Source organism: Hyaena hyaena, unplaced genomic scaffold (assembly GCF_003009895.1).
Source record: "Hyaena hyaena isolate Hyena2069 unplaced genomic scaffold, ASM300989v1 scaffold_2105, whole genome shotgun sequence".
Classification (NCBI taxonomy): Eukaryota; Metazoa; Chordata; class Mammalia; order Carnivora; family Hyaenidae; genus Hyaena; species Hyaena hyaena.
In genome coordinates, this window is record NW_024082737.1 from 41,041 (window position 1) to 60,448 (window position 19,408).

General features: G+C 47.7%; 1 protein-coding gene across 1 annotated transcript in view; it reads right to left on the reverse strand.

Annotated features, from left to right (window-relative positions):
- NINL (ninein like) overlaps positions 1–19,408 on the reverse strand; it is a 92,562-nt gene that overhangs the window by 37,856 nt on the left and 35,298 nt on the right. Inside the window, exons 13-17 of the mRNA XM_039225375.1 lie at positions 13,792–13,921; positions 10,273–10,382; positions 9,032–9,360; positions 8,700–8,738; positions 6,048–7,220 (exon numbers count right to left, since the gene is read on the reverse strand). Coding sequence (XP_039081306.1) covers positions 6,048–7,220; positions 8,700–8,738; positions 9,032–9,360; positions 10,273–10,382; positions 13,792–13,921 — 1,781 coding nt within the window. The remainder of the gene's footprint in view (positions 1–6,047; positions 7,221–8,699; positions 8,739–9,031; positions 9,361–10,272; positions 10,383–13,791; positions 13,922–19,408) is intronic.

Here is a 19,408-nt window from a genome sequence, read left to right on the forward strand (position 1 = left end):
AAAACCAAATAGGAAGCATCACTATCCAAGACTTTAGCCTCTACTACAAAGCTGTCATCATCAAGACAGTATGGTATTGGCACACAAACAGACACATAGGCCAATGGAATAGAATAGAGAATTCAGAACTGGACCCACAAATGTATGGCTAACTAATCTTTGACAAAGCAGGAAAGAGTGTCCAACGGAAAAAAAGACAGCCTCTTTAATGGATGGTGTGAGAGACCTGGACAGCAACATGCAGAAGAATGAACTAGATCACTTTATCATACCATACACAAAAATAAACTCAAAAATGGATAAAGGACCTGAATGTGAGACAGGAAACCATCAAAACCCTAGAGGAGAAAGCAGGAAACAACCTCCTTGACCTCCACGGCAGCGATTTCTTACTTGACACATCCCCAAAAGCAAGGGAATCAAGAGCAAAAATGAACTACTGGGACCTCATCAAGATTAAAAGCTTCTGCACGGCAAAGGAAACAATTAATAAAACTAATAGGCAACAGACGAAATGGGAAAAGATAGTTGCAAATGACATATCAGATAAAGGGCTAGTATCCAAAATCTATACAGAACTCATTAAACTCCACACTTGAAAAAAAAATAATCCAGTGAAGAAATGGGCAGAAGACATGATATCCTCCAAAGGGGACATCCAGATGGCCAACAGACACATGAAACAATGCTCAGCATCCCTCATCAGGGAAATACAAATGAAAACCACACTGAGATACCACCTCATGCCAGTCAGAGTGGCTAAAATGAACAAATCAGGAGACTCTAGACGCTGGCGAGGATGTGGAAAGGATGTGGAGTCCCTCCTACACTGTTGGTGGGAATGTAAACTTGTGCAACCCCTCTGGAAAATAGTATGGAGGTTCCTCAAGAAATTAGCAACAGAACTCCCCTATGACCCAGCAATAGCACTGCTAGGAATTTACCCAAGGGATACAGGAGTGCTGATGCATAGGAGCACATGTACCCAATATTCATAGCAGCACTCTCAACAAAGGCCAAAACATGGAAAGAGCCTAAGTGTCCATCAACAGACAAATGGATCACGAAGATGTGGTTTATTTATACAATGGAATACTACATGATAATGAGAAAGAATGAAATCTGGCCATGTGTAGCAACGTGGATGGACCTTGAGGGTGTTATGCTTAGCAAAATAAGTCAGGCAGAGAAGGACAAATATCATATGTTTGCACGTATAGAAGGATTAGGAGGAACTTAACGGAGGACCATGGGGGAGAAGAAGGGGGGAAATGGTGGGGGAAAGGGAGAGAGGCAAACCATGAGAGACTCTTGAATGCTGAGAACAAACTGAGGGCTGATGGGAGGTGGGGGAGGGGGAAAGGAGGGTGATGGGCATAGGGGAGGGCACTTTTTGGGATGAGCACTGGGTGTTATATGGAAACCAATTTGACAATAAACTCTTTAAAAATAAATAAATTAAAAAAAACAAAAGCTTTAAAAAATGAGGGAATTTTGAGATATCTTCAGAGAAACAGAAACTGAGAGAATTTACTCCAAGAGAGTTTCACTAAGGGAACTTGTAAATACTACACATTAGAAAGAAAAAGGTTCCATAAAGAAAGCATGAGATATAAGAAGGAATCTAACCAAGGGGAAAATCAAATATTCAAATGGAGGAATTCTGCAACAGACCTAGTCTTAATTCTTAAAAAAAATCAATGTCCAAATTCCTGGATACACATAATCTGCCAAACCTACTCATGAAGAAACAAAAAATCAGATTGGACCTATGACTAGTAAGGAGATTGAGTTAGTTAATCAAACAACTTGTAAGAGAAAAGCCCAGGAGCTACCAGGATTCCCTGGTGAGTTCTACCAAACATTTATTTATTTATTTATTTTTTTAAATTTTTTAATGTTTTATTTATTTATAGGAGAGAGAGAGAGACAGCGTGACCAGGGGAGGGTCAGAGAGAGAGGGAGTCACAGACTGAAACAGGCTCCAGGCTCTGAGCTGGTAGTCAGCACAGAGCCTGACGCGGGGCTCGAACCCACGAACCGCGAGATCATGACCCAAGCGAAAGTCGGACGCTTAACCGACTAAGCCACCCAGGCGCCCTCTACCAAACATTTAAAGAGGAAAATGTAAATCCATCTCAAGCTCTTCCAAAATTTGCAGAGGAGAGGACAATTCCTGATTCATTCTACAGGACCAGAATTACTATGATATCAAAGTCAGATAAAGGCACTACAGGAAAACCAGAGACCAATATCCTTTACCAATATTGATGCTAAAATCCTCATAAAATACTAGCAATAGTTATTGTTTAATAGGTAGAGAGTTTCCCTTTGGAATGATGAAAAATTTTTGGAAGTTGAAAGCAGTGATGACTGCATGTTGTGTATGTTTAATACCACTAAATTATATACTTAAAAGCAGTTAAAATGGCCGATTTTACATTGTGTATATTTACTATGATTAAAAAAAGTCAACATCCATTCACAAAAAAATTAATAAAAAAGATGGAGACACTCTTAGATTAAAGGATATTGGGCACCTGGGTGGCTCAGTCAGTTGAGCGACCAATTCTTGATTTTGGCTCAGGTCATGATCTCATGGTTTGTGGGATCAAGCCCCAAATCAGGCTCTGTGCTATTAAAACAGCTTGGGATTCTCTCTCTCTCTCTCTCTCTCTCTCTCAATCTGTCCCTCCCCTACTCTCTCTCTCTCTCAATAAACTTTTATAAAAAGGATATTAAAGAGATGTGATTAACTAAATGCATGGCCTGATCCTTGATTAGATCAAGGGTGAGTGAACAATCTAGAAAGAATATACCAAAATAGCTGGCGAAATCTGGATGTGGAGTGCAAATTAAATAAGCAGTATATTCATCCCAAATTTCCCATGTGTGATAATGACACTGTGGATATGCAGGAGAGTGTCCTTGTTCTTACAAAACAAGAAATATTTAGCAGTAAAGAGTCATAATGTTTACAATTATCTCCAATGATTTCAGAAAATATTTTAAAAGGGTATGTGTAGATTTGTGTGTGTGTAGAGCAAAACAGCAATAGGAGAGGTGAATATGGATAAATTTAACCCTGTTTGGCATTCAGATTACTCCTGCTATTTTCTAAACTACTGGCAGAAATTCTTTCACAATCCAAATCTGGTCATGTCACTCTGCACTTTGCTTTCTTTTATGATAAAGGCCCAAATCTTTGGGCCTCCAAGATCCTGCAAGTCTGAGTTCTGCCCAACCTGTGAGCCTACAACTGCTGTAGGTTTGGAAGGTGGTCCCATGTGTTTACTTCCAAGTGGCCACAAGGCCACTACACTGGGAGTTGCTTGGCTGGTGCTGGGGCCCGACCTCCTCTCACAGAGCAGGAGCCAGGACTGGGGGCCCAGCATTGGGGGTGGAGGGATGCTAGTGCACTCAGCGAGCACCTGCATGTTGCTGAGCCCAGTAGATTTCTTCAGGCTGGTTTTGTGTGAACTGGCTTCTCAAGGGCTTCAGAGACAGTTGTTCCTCCCTCATTCCAGGATTATTTCCCTAAAGATGCAGCCCCTTGGTTTCCCCTTCCTCTGTGGGATCCTTCCTCAACTCTCCATCCTCCACACTCTCTGTGGGAGACACCACAGGCTCCTCATGTGTAACTGAATCCTGTGCTCCCCGCTTCTTGGTCAGTGGCATTTCTGGGGAGTCCTCTGATTGCTCTGAGCCCATTTCCAACCACCCTGTGCATATCCTATCCTCCTAGAGCCTAACAACTTGGCCTCTACTGCCCTGCCAGTCAACTTCCTATACCTCTGATGCCATCACTCTGGTCCCCAGCTGCTGTCACCTCTTGCCTGGACAGCAGCAGCAGCCACCTCCCCCTGCCCTCTGCCAGCCTCAGCATTTCCTTCTAGATACCCACCCCATAGTCCCTGCAATCTGCTCTTCTCAGTCTCCCTGGATACCCAAGAGCACCTTTCCACAGCTGCCTGGCTCAAAGCCCCAGTAGCCTGCCCCCCAAATCCCTTCCCCTGCCCACAAGAGCTGGCTCCCATCTACATTCCCCTCAGCACAGCTATCTTCTTGTTCCCCAAAGCCTTCTAACCTGGGCCATGCCTGCTCCTGCCCCAAGCCTCCCATGCCTTCCCAGACCCGACCCCCCATCTCCCAGAAAACTATCAGCTCAAATTTAGGCTGGTCATTTCTATACATTCCCCAAGGCTTTCAGCATGCGTGTATGTGTCCCTGGAAAACGTGTACTGAAATTCAGTAACATATTTCTTCCTGACACTGGGACATGCATGAAGCATGGTGCCTACCTCACGAGCTAAAAGTTGAAAACATCTGTTCTGCTCCTTGCTGCAATCCCTAGCTGCACTGCCACACAGAAGATGCCCCATAAACACTGTCAAATGAGTGAAGATCCTGCTGAGACTACAACTGTGACTATAGTTATGGAGTCAACAGTTGGGGAGTGGAGGCCAAGAGGACCAGAGAAAGGACAAGGGCAGCCTTCCGGACTTGGGCCAGTGAGCAACAGACCACTCGGCACTGGGCTGGGAAATCTGGACAACACAGGTGTGGGCACACACGTCTGTTCATGGGGAGGCATCTGAGAGGAACAGCATAGTGAGAGTGAGGGCTCTGGGTTGCTTCTATGCCCAAGGCCCTGTGTGTGCCTGGAGCCTGCCACGGACTCATGCACAGAACAGGTCCCCATGGTGTGTCCACAAGGCTGGAGACCAGCCTCATTTCATACTCTGTGGTCCTTTGAAGACACGGCACCATGTGCACTTCATAGATGAGGAAATTTAGAAGTCAGGCCACCACAAACAAGGTGCTACATGGCTCCGAGACACCCACCTAAGAGTGCAATGTTTGTAAAGTGATAAACAGGCCCTTTAGGACAGCTACTCCTGAGAAGAATGAGGAGGCCTGAGGCCTGGTGCCCAGGGGATTTCTAGCTATGCTTATATTTTTTTTCAGCTGGGTGGTGAACTGACATTTATTCCCTTTGGTTTAACATAAATCCCACATCTTTTTTTTTTTTTTTTTTCCCCAAGGAAGCTACCTGACCATAGTCACACAGACCCAGGAGCTGGTGCTTGAGCTGGAATGCAGGTCTCACTGCACCTGTAACCATGTTCCAGGACAGACCCAAGTCACCAACTTGGACAAGTGACACAATACTTCACAGAGCCTCCATTTCCACAGGAAGTGGACCCCTCACAGGTGTGCTGTGTAGGGGTTAATGGGACCACACAGAGCACTGACCATATCACATAGATGTGCCTGGCATGCCAATATCTATATCATCTCTTGCGCAGCCGTCAGTCTCCTGAGGAGCCAGAAAAGCATCTAAGGCCATGTGCTGCAGTATCCGGAAAAGCTTAGTTTCTAGAATTCTAGGCTTCTGAGAAAGAACATGTGCCAGCCTGAGTCCCCCAGGGGATCCTGGGAAGGAGGAGGGCCTGGATATACACCTGAGTGCTCTCTGCACTTTGCCCACAAACCAACATCTCCAGGACACCACCTCACCTTGAGGCTTCCCCTGGAGAGGTATCAACTGCAGCAGCATCCTGAACCTTCCTGAGCACTCACACCCCACCTCCAGCCTCCCAGGAGGTGCCAGGGCTGCCTGCCTGCCTCCTCTGTTGCTCCAATCAGAAAGCACAGGAACTTGCAGCTCAAGGGCAGTGCCTGGCACACGTGCTGGTGGAGCAAAGTAGTAGGTCCTGCTCAAAGTCAGCAGGAAGAGGGTGACCCAGAATTGAAGTGGAGCTCTAAGCACAGTTTGTCTTTGTCTTTGTGAGATCAGTAAGAACTTCCTAAGGACAAGAGCAGGGACACAAAGGCCAGTTGAGCTGCCCGAATGACCCAGCTCTGCCCCCACCCACTCACTGGGCATCTGGTGATCTATGGGATACCCAAGGCCAGGGCCGGGCTTATGAGCCCTGCACAAGCCCGAGAGTTACATAACCCTCATCAGCAGCTGTGATGAAGCCCATGCAGGGGAGAGGTTAGAGGGTGTACCCAGGCATTCTAAGAATGTTTAGAAACCAAACCTGTTGTTCTCTCTTGTATCTGCTTCTTTCTCAAGAGCCCAAACAATATATTCCAGCTGTAGAAGTTTGGTTTTCATGTCATCCTTCTCTCGCTCCAGGGCCGTGTTGGCCTCTTCCTCCTGCAGGACCTCAGGCTGTTCCTGCCTGGCCGCCTGGGGGCCAGCAAGGTGTAGGTGGGAGAGCAAGGTGCCTTCCTTGGCCTTTTCCCTGCTATGCTGCAGCTGCTGCTCCAGGGTGTTGTCCCCACACTGGGCCTGTTCCTCCAAGGCCTGCCCCTGGCTCGCCATGGGGGCCAGCCCCCCACTCAGGTTCTCAGCTTGTTCAAGAATGGCCAGCCACCTCTCAGTCTCTCCTCTGCTCAGTGTCGGGTTCTGAGCTGGTGAGGCATCTCCCTCTGTTTTCCAGAGCAGCTCCTGGGCTTCAGGCTGACTCAGACTCGCTGGGCCAAGGGCAGGAGGTACCAGCTCCTCGAGGACTGCTCTCTCATCTACCCCACGTTGATGCACCTGTAACCACCTCCCTGGGGGAGCAGAAGCCACCTCCTTGGGGTCAAGTACATCCTGACCATCTTCTCTGAGGCAAAGGTTCTCCAAGGGCTCTCTGGAGGGCAGGGCAGGGTCTAGGGCTGGGCTCTGCCTGGGGTCCACATGGCACAAGTAATGGCCTGGCACATCCCTGCACCTAGCTTGCCCATGGCCATACCCAGCACCAGGTTCCTGCCACACCAGTGGCTGCTCTCTCCTGCCTGCACAGAGGGGTGTGGGGCCGCCCATACCCTCTTGGTCACCACCTGACACTGCTGGTCCATCCTTCAAGCAGGCCCTCAGCATGTCTTCTTCCTGCACAAGCCTTCCCACTTGCTTCCTACAAGCAAGCTCGAGTCTCTCCTTCTCTAGGGCAGAAGACTTGCATGGTTGCACCTCCTCCTCACCCGTCAGCTTCAGCTGCTTCAGCGGCTGCCTTCCACAAAGTGGGAGGATCTCCTTCCCTTTGTCCTCCTTCCGCTCCTTCTCCAGATCATGCTGCTCTGTCACCTCGTGGATTTGCAGTAGATATCTCTGCAGCACCTCTTCCTTCTCTTGCTGAGGCTGCAGTGCTAAGTCTTTACAGTGGGCAGCCTGCTGAGCTTCCATCCTTGAGAGCTTGTGGTTCAACTCAACTTCTGCCTCTTTCCTACTGAAACAGAGCATGTCACAGGTGCTGCGGGTATAGCTCCAGGCCCAACCCTTCCCTCCAAGGTTGGAAAGGCCTCCTCACAGGCTCTTCTTGTCCTGGCTGCAAACCTCCTCTCTACCTGGCCTGCTCTGTTCCTTCATCTCCCATGTGCTCCAGGGCTCTATCCATGTCCTGGGACCCTCCTTAGAGGGTCTGTTGGAAGATCTCTTCAGTGGGGTTGGGTTCTACATATAGAAGCTGACATGAAACCACTCGCACAGATGACTTTTAGAGTAAGTTGATTATAATTAAATAGGATAAAATTCAGTACCTGAGTCATGCAGGCCACATATCCAGGACTCAGTAACCATGTGTGGCTCGTGGCTGACATCATGGACAGAGCAGACACAGGACATGTCCCCTATCACAGGAAGTTCTAAGGATAGTGCTTTAGTGAGCCACGTGAATCTCACCCACAGTCAAAACTACCCTTGAAAATTCGGTAAGTTGCTGGAACCAGGGCAGCCCCAGAAGAATGGAGTACCAGTTGAGGTAGAGGCACTAAGGGTGTGTTCTCTGCTCCTGGCCAGAGCTGGCCTGAGGACAGGACATATGGTTGGATACAGATCCAGCTCCAGCCTGAGGAGGAGTCATAAGCAGCAAGCAATTCCTCCAGATGGATGGTACAGGCTGGTAGGAGGGGCTACCCTGCACCGGCCCCCCCCCTGTTGCTGGTGGGGTCTAGAGGAACTTGGGTCAAGTCCCTTATCACACAGCTCTGGGGTTTAAGAGAAAATAACTTACAGCTCAGAAGAAGCACAAGACTTAAAAATGACCTTTGTTGTCCTCTAGGAGAATAACGGTTCCTGTCAGCCCCTAAGGGCCTGGGGCCCCTCCACTGGTGTCATCTGGAGTTCAGGGAGGAGGGAACACCCACAGATTTGGAGGGCAATCTGGTCTTTCACAGGACATTCCACATATTTGAGCTACCCTCAATCATCAAGCCAAAGGGGAGAGTGCACTCCACCCAGGTTGGAGAGCACATTTCCATATACAGGTCACAGACATCCTGCAGTCAGGGGGTAACTGATGCCATGTGTACTCAGCTACAACAATGGAACCCCACTGAGCCCTACACAGCCTTTCCATGAAGAGCGGAGGTGCGGTGGGCCCCTCCACTTTAAGTAGTCAGATCAGCCCTGGGTCAACATATGGGTGTGGTCATCCGTTTCTGACCTGGGTGGGTCCAAGAATCCCCACAAGACACAGAGGGGCTGACTGACCAGCACCAAGGCTGAAATAACTAGTCATTCACCCTACTAAGACCCATATGGACATGTGGGTATTTTTCATATAACTATGACATTGTTGGATACAAAATGCCACATTTGTTTTCCAAATAAACCTTTCCTCTTCTTTGCTCATACATTTTGACCTTTTCAAGAACCTCACTAACCCAAATTACTCATCTTTCCCATGGTTTTAGGGCTTTTATACCCTTTATCCATCTCCTTATGTGTTATATAATACAACATCCTGGACAATTAGGAGGAGATAGTAAATGAAGAACATACTGCCCTTTGCTATCAGGTGAGTCTAAGACAGAATTCTACAAGGAATTTTAACTCCTTGGCTCTAGTTAACATATTTTTAATACAAAGGAACAATGCTTATGATCCTATTCTTTCAATGCTCACCCACCTGCCCTGAGAAAAAGCACCCCGTTAGCAGGCACTGTGATTCTGAGCAGTTTGCCTAATGCAATTTCAAATTTGGGCCCTTGGCAAGAGACCCTAGATGTGATATCCCGAAAGGACACGGCACTGAACCTGACTTGCTGTAGCTCCTTCTGATGCCTCTGGCGTTGCTCCTGCTCCAGTGGGTCCTGCTCCTGGGCTAGCCGCTGGGCTGGGTCAGACAGTGCCCGTGCGCAGCACTGCCCCAACACTGCCCTCTCCATCAGGGGGCTGCGGGCAGCCTGCTGGAGCTGGTCCTGCAGGCCTCGGATGAGCTCCTGAGACTTTGCGAGTAGCACCTCCAGGTCGGCCCTCCGGCACTCCAACACACGGACCTCAAGCCTGAAGGCCTGCTGTATTTCCTCCCTCTCCTTTGCAAAGTTTCTTCTCATCACCTCCATTTCCGTTTCATAGGAATTTACCTGAGAAGAGAAACGTGAGCAGCGTCGATCAGGAGGTCTTGAGAATGACTTACCTGACAATGTGACACAGAAATACCAGACTTCCAGGTACAACATCCAAAGAACTGGTGTCCCAGACCTGACAAAGCGCACAAGCCTATGAAGGGAACAGGTTAACAACAGCCAAGCCTCCCCCAGGGTGCAGGTCCAGCAGGTGGGGAACAGAGGCTGAGACCACATTGGACCAGGTGCTTGGCCAAGTCATCTGAGGAGGGCAGAGGGTGGCACAACTGAGAGAACTGGGAAGACTTCATGAGACCAGCAGGGGGCTCTGAACATCCTCAAGGCAGGAGTTTCCAGCAAATGCATCCAGGGAGCTCAGGGGCACAAGCATAAGACATGCAGCCCCACCTTGGTGCTACTGTTAACTCTGACAGCAAATCATGAAAACAAGTCGTGGATGCTGTCCTTTAACAAAACCCACCACAATCTGCTAATGGAGCAGCAGAGAAGTTTATCTAAGAAGACAGACTCAGCCAGGGTCCTGGCCAAAAGGCCACAGAGTATCCTACAAAAGGCTATCCCAGGGTTGTTTCAGCTTAGAACATAGTCAGGAGGTGTGCTTCCCCCTTGGCAGAATGAGCAGGGAGGTTTGGCCTTGGTGCAACCCTTGTGAAATCGGGTACACATAACCTCCTTCCCTCCCTTTATTGGTCATTCCTTATCTCCTGCCTCCTTCTAAAGAGGGTGTGAAGCAGAATGTTCATTTTATTCACATTTCCGCATGATCTTTTGTCTCCCTGAGCAGGCTTACTATGGGGCCCAGAGTCTAGGGCACACATGTGCGTGCAGAAACATGCACAGTCAAGTGAAGCTTTCCAGCATGCAGCAAAAAGCCTCTCTGTCCCTGTGGCCATCCTCACTCCTCCTGACCTTGGTCTCCAGCTGGATCTTGAGGTCTTGGTAGTGTTCCTTCACCTGCTCCATCATTATCTCCGTTTCTAAACTCACTGGAATGCAATCACCCACAAATGAAGTGATGCCTGCAAATGAGAAGACATTTCCATTTACAACCTACCAAGGATGCCATGGGTCTGTTTCTAGCCCTCCAATATGACATCTGGACAGCACTGAGTATTCAGCCTAGCCTTCCTTCACCATGCCCCTCATCGAGCACAACCTACCATGGGCCTTTAATGTAAGAGGAATGCGGTGCTGATGGAGAGAGCCAACCTTCGAAGGTTTCCACAAGCAATCTGTTATCTTGAGCTCTCAAAGTAGGAGCTCTTCAGAAATCAGTGTTTCAAGTCTTTGACTGAACACACATTACTTAAAGATATAACCAGGAGGCTCCCTGCAAGAACTGTCAGGCCCCTGGATTCCCTAAAAGATGGCATACATGGTACTTTTACTACTCCCTGAATTCTGTTCCCCGAGGACGCCAGGTACCCTGAGGAACTGGGAAGACAGACAAGGCACAGACTAACCTCTGGAGCATCAATGCTTTATGACAAGGCATTATGAGGCTTATTTCTTCAATCTTTTTATTTTAGCTCCTCCCTTTTCTTGGAGACTGTATGTTACTTTTACATGATAATAACATGGGGTTTCAACAAATATGTTAGGCATAGTAAATACTCATGGAGCAAAGCTTCTGACAGATCACAGGAAAGAGGATGTGAGCAACCCGTTGTTCCAGATGATTCTCCTCACAGACCAACAATGTCAGATGTCCTTACAGCTCGTTTTGTGAGGCACGTATAGAACCATAAGTACCACCAGCGCTCCCCAGGCACCAGGCATTCCCAGTGCTGTGTGTGTTGAGAGGCATGCCAAACGATTGACTCAGAATGTGGGTTTTGGCTACTGCTCAGGTTTCATCTATGTTGGTCTGGGGCCAGGAAAATGAAGGGAAATGACATATCACTTAACTATTTTCCATGAAAACAAGTGACAGACTGAGGGCCATGTGGTTGAGAGAAGTCAGGACAAGTACCTTAGAAAAGAAAGTAGCCTCTGCCTTGACAGCCAGAGCTGCCACGTGATTTTGGCTGAGCAGGCCTGGGTGGAGGAATACCTGGCCAAGTGGCTCCAGCTGGAAGCACTGATGGCACAGCCACCATGATCCACACAGCCCTTCCACCAAAATGCTCCTGTGGCAAAATGCTCCTGTGGCAGCATACAGGCCCCCTCCTTAGAAGGGGCTGATGGAACTTCTGTGATCAGATGAGGGGGAGGCTGGCAGGGCAAAAGGAAAGACAAAGGGCCTTGGTGGGCAGATCAGTGATGACATAAAGCTGGGAGCTGCCTTCTGGTGCCACAGCCCAAGGTCTTCTGGACAAGGGCCACCCAAGGTACAGGATCATAGCTCTGTTGCTCCCTGGGTTATGAGTCGGTGGCTCTTAACAAGGGTCCCATGCTCTGTGTATCCCAGGCTCCTCTCCAGGGACAAGTTCCTCCCTATGGTCAGGCTGCCCACTTAGCCACATGTAACACTCATATGGAGATGTGATAATGTCCAGTGTGCTAGCCATACCCCAATACCTCCCAGCTGAGGGCAGCAGAATACAGGTCATGGACTAGGAGCCATTAGACTCCACTAAAGAAGGCCTAAAGGGGCTGAGGAAGCTGGACCCACATGCACAGAAAGCCCCACTCAGTTCCTCTTGGAGGGTCCCATGTTGTCTCTCTTACATATAAACTTTCCTGTTTTAAGAAGTAAACAGCTTTAGGACAATATGGTAGCTCTGAGTGCCCTCAGGATTGCAGATGAGAACAAGATGCTCTCTGAGGGCATCTTGATCACTCTGCTGTGATAGATGGTCAGTGGAGTGGCCAGGGGTAGGGCAGTCCTGGAGGTCCCCATGGTGGGGAGGTCCCCCTCCCCACCAACAGCAGCAAGCATGGAGTCACGGGCACTGTTGGGAGCTGTTCCTGAACTCATAGGTTAAGAAAACTCCTTATGAGGTTAAGGTAAGTTGCATGGACTCTTACCATCAGATGGCAACCCCGATATCCACCCACACCCAATTATTTCAGCTTGAGTACCAACCCCCAAGTCACCTTGTTAATTGATATTAGGAGTGACTCATTCTGGTTTGAAATACTGATTGCACTTTGTGAAGGAACTTACTATAGCAACTTCTTATTTAATGGTTATGGGAGTAACGTTGTGTTCCTGAAAGACCTGTTTTTCTTAATACCTCCCACTAAGGTAACTTTTGCCTTTACTATGCCTATGCCACTTCTGGGCTGTTCCCCATCCTTTTGTGTATCAATGTTCTGGAGAACCTTTACTGATCAGGGGATTTACCATCAGAATGCAACTTCTGGGCTGTTCCCCATCCTTTTGCATATCAATGTTCTGGAAAGTCTTTACTGATACATGGATTTATCATCAGAATGCCACTCCTGTGCCATCCCCCAAACAGTAAACTATAAAATAAAGTTGAGTCTCAGACAGGGCGGAGAGGCCTGGCTGGTGCCCAGAAAGAATCTCGCGCCTCTCTCATCCCTCCCTAGCCGACACCGTCCATCCTTCGGGGACCATGTGATCTTGCATGCTACCTGCTCCACACAACTGTGAGGAAAAGCAGCAAGCAGCAAAACCCACCCTGTCATCCAGAGGAACCATGGAAACCTCAAGGATATCTGGGCCATCTGAACCCCCACCCCACTCATTCTGGTCTCTAGGAGTAGCCAACAACTTAAACACAGGGCATCAAGGCCTTGTGGTGTTTAGAACTTATCCCAAACCTCACAGTCTGAAGAGTTCAGGAGCAGGAAGCCTTGACCTTTCTAAAGCGACACCTTCAGCATCAGCTCTGTGCATGGGCAGGTGGAACGGGCCCTTCCAAGGTACCAGGGCCCCACCCTACCTTGATCCTTTCCATACAGTCCAGGCTGTAAACATCAGCCCTGTTCTGCCATGGTCCACATGAGGCCCCTGTGAATATCAGGAGTCCCTGATGCATTTCACATACTCTAGCACCTTCCCTGAGTGCTGTCACAGACCCAAGACCAGACCTCATGCTCTGCATGACCCCCAGTCTCTCCTCGCCTCCCTTCCCTAAATGACTGTGTCCAATTCATGCTGAATGATCACCGTGGGGCATCTATCTGGATCCTCCCCACAACCCAAGAGGCTTACTAGGTCATGCCTGTACTGAGGTCACTACAACGTCATCATACCTCACCATCTCTACCTAAAGAGATCTCTACCTTCACCTTCTTCTTCCTTTGGGGCTCTGGATATTGTCCCTGGCCTTGGGTTACAGGCCATTCTCCCAAATGTGCTGGTCCAAAGGGGCTCATGATCCTCTGGAAGCCTGACATGCTGAGGAGCTGGCCCCATCCCACAGAGTGCCCCTGGATGAGGGGGCATTGCCACCAGCCCCTACTCTTCCACAGCAGGAGCACACGATCCCTTACTTCCCAGGACTGGGCTCCTACCTGCTGGGCCATGTCCAGGGAGGAGCTGTTCCTCTCGTTGTGTATGTGGACGACTGCGCCAACTCATGGGCAGCTGAGCCTGCAGGCCTTCCAGTGCAGCTTGCAGCTCATCATTGCGGTCCTGCAGGTCCTGTGGGGCAGAGTCAGACACCCCCTGCAGCCAAAGCGGCCACCTAAGGAGTGGTGAGGAGCAGAGCAGTATGGAGCCAGCCAGCCCAAGGAGCAGTCAGGTGTCAGGCCCTGATTTCCAGCACACAACACTTAAACTGCATTCTAGATTCCTAACGACAGGTGAGCCTAATGAAAGCAAGAGCCACTTCCTGACTTTCTTATGCCCTGCACCACTTTCAATCACTGGATATACAGGAGGGGCTAAGAAGGAAGGGAAAAAAAAAAAAAAAAAGACGAGTGGAAATCGAAGAGGAATGTAGAAAATAAAGAGAACCATTAACATCTGAAACTCTAGTGCTTTAAGACCACAGTGATGCTGTAACATGGGTGTGACACAGCACTGTCTGGGATGTGTCCTTCCTTGGATTCTTTCCTCTCTTGCTGTTAAATTTGCAAAGGGTTCTTTCTACAGCTACTGAGCAAAGAGGATACCAGGTGCTTCAGACCAAGGGCCATAAAGCAAAGATGACTGTGTCAAACAGAAAGGATGGTGGGTGAGCATGCACATAGAGGGATATGGGGGGATGTGAGGAAGAGGGGGTCATGAAAGCTTCAGAGGCAGAGTCTCATTTGCAACCAGCATAATTTTGACCACACTTGAATGAAACACATCTCAACAAGCACGCCCAGTCATCTGATTTTCAAAGGGCTATAAAGGGTAGAGTTTATAGCCGCCTTCCTAGATGGCCCCACAGCTGCATGTATTACCACATCCACTCATGACTCTGGATCTAAGTCCTCCTTCTCCAGAACCCTGGTGGGCCTGTGACTGACTAACCTGGAGGATAGCACAAGTGATGCCACCTCTTCCAAAGTTGCAGCTTTCAGGCAGCTTCTCCTTTTGGGACACTCTCAGAAGTGCAGCTAAGGCCACATGGAGAGGACTCGGGGCCCAGCCCATGGCATACCTCTCACAAAGCTCCACATCCCCCTCTGGTTTTTGAATCCTATTTGAGTTTCCTCTCCAAGCAGCTCTCACTGAATAAACCTAATCTTCCTAAAACTGTTCCTGTCAGCCAGCGCCTGGTCTGTAAATGCATCTTCCCTGGAGAAGGAGCCTCTTACTGACAGTTCTAGGCAGCCGGAGAAGGGACAGGCTCTGCATGGATGTTATAAGACCCTTCACAAAGGGTCATTGTACCTCATTCAGAAGCTCCTGGGCAAATATAAGAGTTTCCCCACAAAAAAGAGCAGCTCTGTCTGGGGGGAAAAGGGTAGGGCCAGGAAGTTAGAGCTTTGGGCCAAGTCTGCAGAGTGTGTAGCCCCCAGTTGCTGACATAGCTTGTGGTCACTGCTGCTCTAGTTTTGGGGTATCTAAGATGGTAGTGCTCACCGCACAGGCCACTGAGCAGCTGAGGTACAGTTCAGACAGTCAGTCTGAACCAAGGTGGCTGTAGCCTAAAATCTACACTGAATTTCAGAGACTGGATTCCAAGAATAGGATGTAAAATATCTCATTAAAAAATTTGCTTATATTGGGGCACCTGGGTGGATCCATCGGTTAAGTGCCCAACTCTTGATTTTGGCTCAGGTCATGATATCACAGTTTCACGAGTTCAAGCTCCACATCTTGCTCTGCACTGACTGTGGAGACTGCTTAGGATTCTCTCCTCTCCCCCTTTCGCTGCCCCTTTCCCCACTCATGCTCTCTCTCAAAATAAATAAACTTAAAAAAACTGCTTATATTGATTATATGTTGAAATGATAACAGTGGATATCATGGATTAAACAAAATCTTACTATTCTTCTTGTATTTTTTAATCTGCCTACAGGAGAACTTAAAATTACATGTGTACCTTGTATTGAGTATTCTGAGAAGATACACATATCCCACAAATTCAGCAGTACCAGAAACAGGTCCTCTTAGGTGCTATGCTAGGCATAAACTTTTTTGCTCTCAAGACAGATCAGGGAGTGTGGCCAGTTCTAACTGATGAGGGTGACATGCACCATCCTGGGTACCAGCCATGAGCCCCAGCTCTACCCAGGGGGTGCCTGGTGGGACTGGGGAACCAGGTGCCTGTTTATTTTCACATGGACTCACATTTACTGAGCGTGCCTATGGGTGCCAAAGGAGGTTATAGGGTGCTACTGCACGAGCCAATAAAGGCAACAAGTCCATTGCCCCGATACAGCAGCATGAAGGGTCTGAGGGGAGGGTGGGATTTCAACAGCAGCACTGGAAAGTGCCAGAGAGGAAGGTGGTGCCAGCAGGTTGGCTGGGGCTACAAGCTGGGCCTGAGTACACATACATATAAGTGGGAGCAGGAGGGAGGGCTTCTGTAACAAATTCAGTCCATTCAGGCTTCTATAATAAATTTCCACAGGCAGGGTTCATAAGTAACAGAAATTTAGTTCTCATAGTTCTGAAGCTAGAAGTCCATGATCAAGGTGCTGACAGATAGTGTCTGGCGAGGGCTTCCTTGCTGGTAGGTGGCAGTCTTTTCCTGTCTCATGGTGGAACAGATGGGGGAGCTCCCTGGGGTCCCTCATATGAATCACTAACACCTTTCACTGGGCTCCATCCTCATGACCTAATCACCCCAAAGGCCCTACTTCCTAACACCATCACAATGGGAGCATAGGCTTCAACATAAGAATCTGGGGAAACACAAACATTCCATCTGTAACAGTGTGGAAATGAGGGAAGGGAAAATTCTGCATTTAGGGTGTTCCTCCATTACAGTGTCCACCCAAAGCAACAGCAGAAACATGAAACATGATTAACATTTCCCCTTTAGACAAAGGCAGCCTCGTCAACAAAATTAAGATTGAGAAAGACATAACAAAAAGCTAAAATGACAGTTAAATAGGGAGAGGATTCGGCAATAAGGGAAAGCATAGTGTCGTTGCGAACATATACCCTGGTTACAAAGTATAGGAAAATGTACAGCAGTGACTTTGGAAAGGTTGAATGATGCACTTGATCCCCTCAGTGGGGAGGGCTGAAAGTTGTCTCTTCCTCTGGAAAACACCATCAGCCAGGGGCACCTTGGTGGCTCAGTCAGTTAAGTGTCCCAGCTTCGGCTCAGGTCATGATCTTACTGCTCAGGAGTTCAAGCCCCACATCGGGCTCTGTACTGACAGCTTGGGGCCTGGAGCCTGCTTCGAATTCTGTCTCCGTCTCTCTGCTCCTCCCTCACTCATCTTAGCTCACGTGCGCTCGCTCTCTCTCCCCCTAATATAAAATAAAACAAAAAATTTAAAAATAATCATAAATAAAAACACCATCAGCCAGAGGCAGTGACCCTCCAGTAGCAAACAGCAGAGGAGAAGGATGCCTCTAGCTTACAGGAGGACACCAAGGACCAATTGATACATGCAGAGTAGTTGCTGGGCTCGGGAAATGATTATTTTGCAGCCATCATGGTAAAGACTGGATACTATCCAATTGGATACTAAATCTAGGGAAAAATTTGATGAAGAGAATGTTTGTGGGGTTTTTAAGTGTCTCCCCACTGAATGCTTATTAGTTGCATGGGAGAAGAAAAAAACAACAACAGTAATTATACAGTGGGGAAATTAGGCAACACCTTAACATCACCTATACTGTCTGGCTGAGAACACATAATCTCAATTTAATCCAAAGGAAATATCAGAACAACATGAAATAAAGAGATTAAAAATCTCTCTTTAAAAATATCCATGTCAGTGACAAAAAAAAAAAAAAAGGCTGGGAGAATGTGCTGCAGACTGTGTTAGGATTTAACAGCTAAGGTGATGATTTTGGAGGCTGGGACTTTGGGAGGTGATCGGGTCATGAGAGTAGAGCCCTCTGGTCATGAGGAATGATTAGTGCCCTGGTGTTAGAGACCCCAGAGAGCTCTCGTGAAGGCAGTCTTTCCATCTGTACCAGGAAGAAAGCTCTCACCAGATACCAAACCACAAGCTTGACCCTGAGCTCAAGGAATTTCTAGTAGAAGCTTCTGCTAACTGTCTTATCCTTTAGGAACTAAATTCTTAGAGGCTTCTGTCTAGCTGTCAATCTCACCTTTTATTTTATTTTACTTCATTTTTAATTTTTTTTTAATGCTTATTTTGGAGGGGAGAGGAGGGGCAGAGAGAAGGAGACACAAAATCCGAAGCAGGCTCCAGGCTCTAAGCTGTGAGCACAGGGCCCCATTTAGGGGCGGGGGCGGGGGGCAGGGGGGGCTCAAACTCACAAATCATGACCTGAGCTGAAGTTGGATGCTTAACCAACTGAGTGGTCCGACTCTTGTTTTCAACTCAGGTCATGATCTCACGGTTCATGAGATTGAGCCCTATGTTAGGCTCTGCACTAACAGTGTGGAGCCTGGTTGAGATTCTGTCTCTCCCTCTCTCTCTGCCCTTCCCCTGCTCATCCTCACAATCAATCAATCCATCAGGGGGAAAAAAAAAACACTTGAGGAGGCCAGAGTACAGATCAATCAGAAGTGATGGACAGTTACCTCAGCCTCACTATAATGTGAAAATCCCTCTCTGAATATTCATCCCAAGCCCTAGTAAAAGGAGCCTGCTGCTTTCCCTTATTTGGCTATTTTAATTACTCCCCATGATCTCCCTGTTCTACAAATAAAGTGAGCTTGTGAGGCAGCTCCACTGGCTTTAGTCTCTGTCTGCATCTCACCAAAGGAGTAGGCCCACTTGGGTTCAGTAATACCGCCTCCAGAACTGTGGGAACTAAATCTGGTTTATAAATCCCCCAATCTATGATGACCTTTTTTTGTTGTAGCAGCCTGAATGGCCTAAGACATAATGTTTCAGACTGAAGGACCTTATGCAGACACAACTAAAGGCAATGGATCCTGTAGGTTAACTAAAAAAACTGAAATACAATGAGCAGGTTAAGATATTTTAGCAGTGGGAATCATGAAGTTAGTAAGTGTATCACAATTAGGTGGAATTGGAAGCTGGGTCTTCTAGAAGAAAAGCCCAGATTTCTAGGTTTTGCACATTTCTGTGGTATAAATAACTCTCACAAGAGCTGATTTCAAGCTTTTTCAAAGGTTTTGTAAGAAGCTGGCAAAACTCCTGAACCTTTAATAATCAACTTCTGCACATGCACACCACTGCAAGGTGCGTGGTAGGACTAATTCTGTTCTTTGGAAATGTGCACTGAGCTACTGAGGGGTGGAGTGGCCTGGTGATGCATATCACCCACCTTCAGATGTTCAGAAAATAACTGTGTATACACACTCACATCCATGTACAGCACACAAGTGAGCAAACATGCAATGAGCACATGGAGTAAAATGTAAACAACAAGTGAATATGGACAAAGAGTATACAGGTGTCCCTGTCACTGTTTTTACTTTTGTAACTTCATGTATTAGAAATTATTTTCCAATAAAAAGTTTTCTTAATGCTCTAAATGTTAGTTTGAAACAATCAAAAATATTCTAAAAAATGGAAAAAGCAAAATTCTGAATAAATAAATACTACTATGTTCCATATTTCTGATGTT